General features: G+C 46.6%; 3 protein-coding genes across 3 annotated transcripts in view; all 3 read left to right on the top strand.

Annotated features, from left to right (window-relative positions):
• atad3 (ATPase family AAA domain containing 3) overlaps positions 1 to 794 on the top strand; it is a 23,850-nt gene extending 23,056 nt beyond the window's left edge. Inside the window, exons 15-16 of the mRNA XM_016257893.1 lie at positions 104 to 212; positions 368 to 794. Coding sequence (XP_016113379.1) covers positions 104 to 212; positions 368 to 610 — 352 coding nt within the window. The 3' untranslated portion in view covers positions 611 to 794. The remainder of the gene's footprint in view (positions 1 to 103; positions 213 to 367) is intronic.
• A 763-nt stretch (positions 795 to 1,557) lies between these two features.
• Positions 1,558 to 7,908, top strand: fbxo42 (F-box protein 42). Its single transcript, XM_016257892.1, has 10 exons — positions 1,558 to 1,572; positions 2,177 to 2,324; positions 2,777 to 2,911; positions 3,004 to 3,157; positions 4,016 to 4,126; positions 4,200 to 4,296; positions 4,380 to 4,436; positions 5,200 to 5,316; positions 5,940 to 6,845; positions 7,882 to 7,908. Exons 1-10 carry the CDS (start codon positions 1,558 to 1,560, stop codon positions 7,906 to 7,908), a joined length of 1,767 nt encoding a protein of 588 aa, XP_016113378.1.
• Positions 7,909 to 8,053: 145 nt separating this feature from the next.
• Positions 8,054 to 9,746, top strand: part of slc25a34 (solute carrier family 25 member 34) — a 10,347-nt gene continuing 8,654 nt past the window's right edge. Inside the window, exons 1-2 of the mRNA XM_016257907.1 lie at positions 8,054 to 8,151; positions 8,590 to 9,212. Coding sequence (XP_016113393.1) covers positions 8,772 to 9,212 — 441 coding nt within the window. The 5' untranslated portion in view covers positions 8,054 to 8,151; positions 8,590 to 8,771. The remainder of the gene's footprint in view (positions 8,152 to 8,589; positions 9,213 to 9,746) is intronic.

The raw sequence follows: 9,746 nt of genomic DNA, 5'->3' as shown, positions 1-9,746 counted from the left end.
TGCGTGTGTGCGTGTGTGTGTGTGTGTGTGTGTGTGTGTGTGTGTGTGTGTGTGTGTGTGTGTGTGTGTGTGTGTGTGTGTGCGTGTGCGTGTGTGTGTGCAGGAGGCTGAAGCTAGCTCAGTTCGATTACGGGCTGAAGTGTTCGGAGATCGCGAAGCGTGTGGAGGGAATGTCCGGACGAGAAATCTCCAAACTCGCAGTCGCCTGGCAGGTTTGTTCATCCGTGAACGACGTGACAAATACACTCAAACTTCTAAATCAAAATGATTGAAATCGTCACTCAACAACAGAAATAGAATCCGTGTTTAAATGTTTGTGTGATGAAGCGTGTGCCGCAGAGGCTCATGGGTAATGTGTGTGTGTCAGGCGGCGGCGTACTCCTCCGAGGATGGTGTACTGACCGAGGCCATGATCGACGCGCGGGTGGATGACGCCGTGAGACAGCACCGGCAGAAGATGGACTGGCTTCATGGAGAAGGGGTTCTGGATAACGAGGGCCGGCCGACGCCCACCAAAGGCTCCGCGCCGCCGCTCAAGGCACAGGAAGTGCTCCGCCCTCTACAGGAAGTGCCATCAGACCGGAGCAAACGCGACGGGACTCCAGTTTAACGCTCGTTTGGAGTAACGATTAGAGCTGCAGAAGTGTCTGTCTGTTGTGTGTTTGTGCTGCTGTTTACTGATCACAAGTCTGTAACTTTAATTCTGTTAATAATCACTGAGAAACTGGAAACAAGTCCACATGAAATCAATGGAAACTGTTTTTATGTCTGACAGTAAAGCAATTTTCGTTTCTTATGATGTCTTTTTTGAGTTTGAATGGAACCAGTTATGATTTGCAGCTCATTGACAAAATAACCAGATCATTTTACGAAATACTGTCACTTGCCAACACAATGTAAATAATTTCGGATAAAAGTATCTGCTAGATTAATTATTAATTAATTATGATTTTTAACTCCAGCCGTTGCAGTCTGTCAGTCGTATAATGCATGGCAATGGTAACAAAGTCTATGAGTGTAAAAGAAATATGCACAGACAAATCCAAATTAAACCCTGCGGCTCGAGACGACACATTGATGTCCTAACACACGAAACCCAACAGTATTTATATCATATTTACCTCTAATACAGCACTATGTCCAACTGCTTTGTGCGCGGGCAGGCGTCCGGTGCGTGAGGTGTGTACGCGGCTATGCCGTAGTTTATGTTAACGGCTGTGTTGATATCCAGCCGAAGAGCAATCAAGCATAACTTCAGGCGAGCAGGCTCAGAAGCTGGGAATACGTGGAAAGTCACCACTCCTGAATGAGTTCCCGCGAGAGAACGTCATCTTTTAGTTTTAAGTCGGTTTGAACAATCTGGATAAGCGCAAGTAAGTACCATTTTGATTAGCCGTCGTACCTACAATGACTGTGCACTGTGTAACAATGAGACAATAGTCCAGCCTGGACAGAATACGAGCTTGAACAAGGAGTTGTGTTGTATGTTCTGAAAGAAAGTGCCTGATCTTCCTAATGTTGTATAAAGCAAATCTGCAGGACCAGACAGCTTTAGCAATGTGGTCCGAGAAAGTCAGCTGATCATCAATCACAACTCCAAGGTTTCTGGATGTTTTTGAAAGGAGTTATGGTTGATGAGCCTATAACTGGACGGTGAAATTGGATGAATTGATGAAATGATGGGTTTGTTGAAACCACAAGCAGTTCTGTCTTGGCAAGGTTGAGTTGAAGGTGATGGTCCGTCATCCAGCAAGAAATGTCTGTTAGACAAGCTGAGATGCGAGCAGCTATCATCAGGATGGAATGAGAGGTAGAGCTGAGTGTCATCAGCATAGCAGTGATATGAAAAGCCATGTTTCTGAATGACAGAACCTAGTGATGCCATGTAGACAGAGAAGAGAAGTGGTCCAAGAACTGAGCCCTGAGGCACCCCAGTATTATAGTGATTATAGTTAACGTTATAGTTAATATTATAGTTACTGTTGTAGTTTGCGCTGTAGTTAATATTGATAGTTATTGTTATAGTTACCGTTATAGTGACCTGTGCGGTGATGCAGTGCTGTAGCACTGTGATTGTGTCATGTGACACTGGGATGTGAGACGAGTTTAACGGTCAGTCAAGACACAACAGCTGAGAATGTGAATCACCACAGCTGTGTGAACGACCCTTTAACAGCCGTCTCTCTCTCTCTCTCTCTCTCTCTCAGGTGTGGCGCATCAGTGTTATCATGGTTTCCTGAGGGCCGTTCAGGAGGGAAACATCCAGTGGGAGAGTCGCACATATCCATATCCTGGAACACCGATAACACAACGCTTCTCACACAGTTAGTCAACAGATCACACACTCACTCACATACACACACTCTCACACACACACACATTTGTTCGTGTTGATGCACTTCAGTCAGTTTCAAGCAGTTCAGATGTGCTGATCGCACAATATAGTGTGAAGGAACCTCGTATTCACACCTCCTGATTTCACACACACACACACACACACACACACACACACACAACAGTTTCCTGATGTTTAGTAGCAGTGCTGCACGAATCTACTGAATTAGATCACATTAGATTCTTTTGAAATGACTCTTTTGAACCAGTTCTTTTGATGAATCACAAGTGATTAGTTTGAATCAATGACTCATTGACTCAGTCAGAGCGTCTGAATCACTCACTGATGAGATGTTCATAATCTAGTTGTATTAAATGATAATTCTTGACGATGTGTAGCATCGTGAGTTTGGTTTATATTAGTGTGTGGTGTGTGTCGCAGGTGCGTGTTACTACGACTCGAACCAGTCGATGTACGTGTTCGGCGGCTGCACTCAGAGCAGCTGTAACGCAGCGTTTAACGATCTGTGGCGTCTGGATCTCAACAGTAAGGAGTGGATCCGGCCGCTGGCGTCAGGTCAGACTCAGTGGTGTGTGAGAGTGAGTGTGTGTGTGTGTGTGTGAGTGTGGCGTGGCGTCAGCTCTCCTCTCCTGTTGTGTTGTGTTCAGGCTCGTATCCGTCTCCTAAAGCGGGAGCCACGCTGGTGATGTACAGGGATCTGCTGGTGCTGTTCGGCGGCTGGACTCGGCCCAGTCCGTACCCGCTCCACCAGCCCGAGCGCTTCTTCGACGAGATACACACCTACTCGCCCTCCAAGAACTGGTGAGAGGCGCTCACAGCTTCACCAGAATAAACATTGTTTAGTCACAAATCACCTTTCATTTGTTTCACTAATTACGTTTGATTTTTCCCCAAATTACAGTAGACTTTCACCTCGAAATTCTGTTTCTCTCATTTGAATTCTTTGGGATTTTGTTTTAATGCAAAATTTTGATCATCAAAAAGTTTGTCTAATCAATTGAATTTATAAGATTGTAACAATTAAATAATTACAATTTTAGCAATAATATGGCCATATGAAATGTGCTTTATTTTAATGTAATCTGTTTTATGATTTAATAAATTTAGTGTAAGCAATGTAGTAATCAAATTAATTAAAACTTTAACAATTTAATAATTTATAGTAGGGTTGCAATGGGGTGAAAAATTTCCGGTACATTTCTAGAAACTTTCCAAAAATCCCTGGAATATTAAAAAAAAAATCCTGGAAATTTTCCCAAATTTCTGGAACGTTTCTGAAATTTACTGGAAATTTTCCACCTCCTTGCAACCGTAATTTATAGTAAAAAGTAATTTTTTTATAGTAGTTATTCAGTTTTAATACTTTAAGTAAATTCGAATCATCAAAAACCTATCTAATCAATTGAAGTAATAAAAATGTAATTATTTAGTAATTTATTACATTTTTTTAACAATAATAGAGGCCTGAGAAATTTTATTTAATTATGAAATTATTTTTCTGCATTCTTTGTTTTATTATTGAATACAAATTTAGCATTAAAATATAGTAATCAAATGAACACATAAAACATTAACAATTTCAAAATTTGAACAATAATAAGGCTCTATGAAATGTTTTATGTTTCTGGATTTCTCACTCCGCCCCTCTCTCGCCCGCAGGTGGAACTGCATCGTGACGACTCAGGGGCCGCCGCCGATGGCAGGACACTCGTCCTCTGTGATGGGCAGCGGTATGGTGGTGTTCGGAGGCTCTCTGGGCGCGCGGCAGATGTACGTATGAGGCGAGAGAGTCGGCCGCGAGCGATCGAGTGGCGTGTTTATCCTGTGTGTGTTTGTGTCGCAGGAGTAACGAGGTCTGGGTTCTGGATCTGGAACAGTGGTCCTGGTCCAAACCGGCCGTCAGCGGCCCGTGTCCTCACCCTCGCGGGGGACAGTCTCAGGTAACACTGCCTCCTCAGTCTCTCACTGACTCCAATGATGCTCTGAGTCTGAGCCGCTCACTGTGTCGCCTCGTGTTTCTCAGATCGTGATCGACAGTGAGACGCTGCTGATTCTGGGCGGCTGCGGCGGACCGAACGCTGTGAGTATCTGCTGAGCGTGTGTGAGAGAGTGAGTGAGTGAGCGTGTGAGTGTGTCTGTCTGTGTGTGTGTGTGAGTGTGTGTGTGTGTGTGTGAGTGAGAGAGCGTGTGTGTGTGTGTGTGTGTGTGTGTGAGTGTCTGTGTGAATGCGTGCGTTCGTGCGTGCTTGCGTGCGTGCGTGCGTGTGTGAGAGAGAGAGTGTGTGTGTGTGAGAGAGTGTGTGTGTGAGAGAGTGTGTGTGTGAGAGAGTGTGTGTGTGAGAGAGTGTGTGCGTGTGAGAGTGTGCGTGTGCCATTGTGATTGTGTGTATAGATGCTAAGCTGTTTGCCTTTTGGCGTTCTCATTTCGATTTCCTTTTCGAGGCTGTTCTGTGAGTGTATACAGCATCATAACTGAATGGGACTATGGTCTACACTACACACAAACACACAAGCTTTTCATAATCATAAGGATTACCTCCATTTCTGCTCGCTCACTCTTTTCATGCTAATAGGACGCAACCTGTGAGCATTAATCATCCCGACTGCCACATTCAACACAAGCTCATATCCAGACAGGAATGTAGGAATGTAAAGTTTTTTTGTTTGTGTGTTTGTGTGTGTGTGTGTGTGTGTGTGTGTGTGTGTGAGAGAGGGTGTGTGCGCGTGTGTGTGAGAGAGAGTGTGAGTCTGCGTGCGTGTGAGTGTGCGTGAGAGAGTGTGTGTGTGTGTGTGCGTGTGAGTGTGTGTGTGGAGATGCGCTGCAGTGACCGTCTGTGTGTGCAGCTGCTGAAGGATGCGTGGCTGCTGCACATGAGCGCCTCCCCCTGGACGTGGCAGCAGCTGCGTGTGGAGAACGAGGATCACGGCGCGCCGGAGCTCTGGTGCCATCCGGCCTGCAAGGTGAGCCTTCAAACGTTCACTTCCTGAGTTAGAGAGCTGAGATAAAAACATATTTACTTTTTATAGTTGTGATTAAAGTCAGAATTCTGAATTTAGATCTCGTAATTCTGACTAAACTTGCGAGAAAAATTGTCTGAATTGTGAGATAATTAATAGTTACGATAACAGATAATAGTTATGACCTTTTTTTTTTTATTCCATGACAAAAACAAAAAACAGGTGTGTGAGAAACTCAGAATTCAAAGAAAAAACTGCAAAAAAAACAGATGAACAGAAATCAGTCCCCAATTTATTTATTTTATTTATTTTGGTAATCTGTTTCACTCAGATGTATGTCACAATTTAGATTCACAGTCTGGATTTGAAAGGCGTCATATTTGCAAGATGTGAAATTATAATTACAAAAAAGTCATAATTATGAGATGTAAAGTCAGAATTACAAAAAGGTCATAATTGCAATTTGTAAAGTCAGAATTATGAAAAAGTTAGACTTGTGAGATGTAAACTCAGAGATTTGTCGCTACATTGGTTACATCACGATTTTCCTTCAATTTAGCTGAAAAGGAGCCGCAGTATGTTGACCACTCTCTCTCTCTCTCTCTCTCTCTCTCTCTCTCTCTCAGGTGGGTCAGTGTGTGGTGGTTTTCTCTCAGGCACCGTCGGGGCGAGCTCCTCTCAGCCCGAGTCTAAACTCTCGCCCCTCCCCCATCAGCTCAACGCCCGCCCCTCTGGGGCCAGACCCGCCCTCTCTGCGCTCGCAGTCTCCAGTGCGCGGCGGCGCGGCAGGCGTAGTGCTGGGCGCGGTCGAGGAGGCGCCCTGTGTGAACGGCCGCTGGGGGACCCTGCGTCCGAGAGCATCGGCCCGAGCACGAGACGGCAGCCCGTCACCCTCGCGAGGCCCCGACAGCCCGCCGCTGCTCAACGGCTCGTCACCCTCCCCACGCACCAGCCCAGTCCAGACGGCGTCTCCGCCCACTCGCCCGCTCGCGGAGTACAGCTGGGATGAGTCGCCCGCCGCCGAACCGCCCGCTTCCAACGGGCTGCACACGCCTCCACAGGCTGGCTCGCCGCACACCCCTCCGGGCGCCGTTTCTCCCGCCGCTCTGCGCCGCAGTCTGGAGGCCGTCAAAGCCTCTTCGTCACTGCCATCCTCTTCCTCGCTGTCCCAGCCGGGCGCATCCACCGGCACGCCTCCCGCCTCCTCCAGCCCTCCGCAGGCCGCCGACGCACACTCCATCCCGCCCATCGCCCGCCGCCTCACCCACCACCCGCCGCAGAGCCTGAACGTGGGCAAGCCGCTCTACCAGTCACTCAACTGCAAGCCCATGCAGATGTACGTGCTGGACATTTCTCGTGCCAAATCGGGCGGCGTGGTGTCGTGGCGGGCGTACGGGAGCGGCGGAGCGCCCAGCGCCATCACCGGGCCGCCCGAGACCAGCCTGCACACGGTGGTTCAGGGCCGTGGCGAGCTCATCATCTTTGGCGGTTTGATGGACAAAAAGCAGAACGTGAAATATTACCCCAAAAAAGCAACTTTACAGAAAATTACGTTTCTACAATATTTAGTAGCTTATCAGTGGTGACTGTCAGTTAATGTTGCCTACATATGGCAGAAATGTACGGAAAAAATCAATTAAAGACATAATCAAACAGATGATGAAAAGACATAAAGAAAATAAATAAAATGCATTAAGAGTGTCACAAAAACGAGCGTGGCCTATACTTTGTGAGAGAGTGAGAGTGTGAGTGAGAGTGAGAGCGAGAGAGTGAGAGCGTGTGAGAGAGTGAGAGTGAGCGAGAGAGTGAGTGAGAGAGTGAGAGTGAGTGTGAGTGAGAGTGTGAGAGAGTGAGTGAGAGTGTGAGAGAGTGTGAGAGAGTGAGAGTGTGAGTGAGAGTGAGAGCGAGTGAGAGTGTGAGAGTGAGAGAGAGTGTGAGAGTGAGAGAGAGCGAGTGCGAGAGTGAGAGAGAGTGTGAGAGCGAGAGCGAGTGCGAGAGAGTGTGAGAGTGAGAGCGAGTGCGAGAGCGAGCGCATGAGAGCGAGTGAGTGTGAGTGAGAGTGTGAGAGAGTGTGAGGAGAGAGAGTGTGTGTGTGTGTGTGAGAGAGAGAGAGAGAGTGTGATGGTGCTGTTGAGGGAATGAGGCTGTGGATTGTAAACAGAAATAAAGTTCTCCATGTCTTAGTTCTCTGGTATAATGTTGCGTGTGTTTCTACGATCTTTACTATAACAGAATAAAGCTGCTCTTCAAACACTGTCTCAATTCACACATGATACATTTTAATGTCATTATTACTTTATTTTAGAATTATACATTTTATAGCTTTTATTTCAGTTATGTTTATTTGAGGCAGTCCGGGCTATTATAATCTTAACTGTTTTTGTATTTTCAATATTTAAAATTAATTTGTAAAATAAAGTATGTAAATATAAGTAAATACATATATAATTTTATTTAATGTTTGTATTTTAACATTTCAGTGTAAATAATTGAATATTAATTCATATGTTTAGTCAGTTTATTCATCATCATATATTTAATATAATTTATTTTTTACATTTTTAACAGCTGGAGTTTGTGATGGGGCAGTGTTAGTGTAGTTCACTCACGCTGTTTGTTCTGGATTCGACTCAAGAATGTGAACGTGCGTAATTCACCTTTAACCCATATGAATTGAGTCTGCGGAGCTCCCAGCTGATTGGCTGAACGCTGGGGAGGCAGAGAGGTGGAGAAGCAGCCGCGCGGTGATTGGTCAGGGAGCAGATGTGGGCGGGGCGTTCACTCCAGCGCTTGGTGTTTAGCAGCGTGTGAGTCACGAGCAGCTCGCGATCAGACTCGGTAAGACGCGCTCAAACTGAGCCAATAATTGTGTAGAGTACAGTTTATAAGTTAAACGGGGTTTGTATTTAGCGTATGTAATGCATAACACAGAGGATTAAAATAAATGCTACGATGATTTCATGAATATGCAAATGAAGTGTCATAAACTTACACAGATATGATATATTCTTTACGAAAAATAACTATTGTAGTAACCTTGTTTTTTTGCTTGATTGATTACCATTTGTATTACCAGTGTTTTGCTAGAAATGTCATGGTTAAACTATGGTTGCTGTAGTAAATCCATGGTTACCGTGGCTTTATATGTAGTTGTAGTAGGTTGATTTCTGGAAGGGTTGCATAGCATTCTGTGTAGTCAGCTTGTTCAGTAGTGTTTGATTGAGCAAGGCTTGTTCATTAATCATTGTGATGACTGTAACTTCTGGCCTGTTTCAGATTTGAATCCTGGACGTCACAAGCGCTTCCAGTTTTGTCCACATATTCAGACTGAGCGAAACACCAACTGCATGATTACATACATGAATACTGTGAGATAACACACACACACACACACACGACAGCGCGCACACGCTCCTGCAGGATCGGTGGTGGATGACGTGTGCTTCCTACACCCAGACATGCCCGTCATGCGGCTCATAAACTCTCCGTTCGCCCCGCAGGCCCCCATCACGCCCGTCGGCCCTCGGGGCCTGTGGCCCCCGCTGGACTTCACGCTGGGCGCGCTGGCGTGCTGCGGCGCATGTGTGTTCACCAACCCGCTGGAGGTGGTGAAGACCCGACTGCAGCTGCAGGGTGAGCTCCAGGCCCGCGGCTCCTATCAGCGGCACTACCGCGGCGTGCTGCAGGCGCTGTGGGTGGTGGGCAGCACAGACGGCCTCCGCGGCCTGCAGAAGGGGCTGACGGCGGCGCTGCTGTACCAGGGCCTGATGAACGGGGTGCGGCTCGGGTTCTACTCCTACACGGAGGCCACGGGACTCACGGACGCGCCGGGAGGGAGTCTGATCTCAGGAGCTGCGGCAGGAGCTCTGGGCGCGTTTATCGCCTCGCCAGCGTATCTGGTAAGAGACTCACCCCGCTCACACTGACACTGAATCAGCCTGTGCTGCTGCTTGTGTTTCTGCAGATCATGTGATCACATAACATGCGAAACTTTGCTTGTGTCGCATCACATGAAGTCACGTGACCAGAACATTGCTAGGTCACGGTTGTGATCTCGTGTCTGAATTAAAAGAACGCAAAGTGCAGTAGATTGCATATTTTTGCATCTTAGATTATACGTTGCACTGTGGTTTTAGAAAAGGTGCCACAGAGTGTGACATCATATCATGACCGTCGCCGTGTCCATTCGTAGAAATGTCACATTCTCAAAGTGTAGTGTGACGCAGATGAACACTTAAACATCTCGCAGCGTCGAGGCGTTTGATTCTGTTGGCCAGGATTCGTGGTTGTTTACTGTGTTTAACCGACTCATTTTCAGGAACAGTTGGGAGCCGTAACTGGAGTTGTTGTCTGTTTGCTGCTGTGTCAATCACTGCGGCATTGCATGCATGCACACACACATACACACACACACACACACACACACACACACA

Source organism: Sinocyclocheilus grahami, unplaced genomic scaffold (genome assembly GCF_001515645.1).
Source record: "Sinocyclocheilus grahami isolate Dianchi unplaced genomic scaffold, SAMN03320097.WGS_v1.1 scaffold1614.1, whole genome shotgun sequence".
NCBI lineage: Eukaryota > Metazoa > Chordata > Actinopteri > Cypriniformes > Cyprinidae > Sinocyclocheilus > Sinocyclocheilus grahami.
This window is presented reverse-complemented; position numbering and strand designations above follow the sequence as displayed.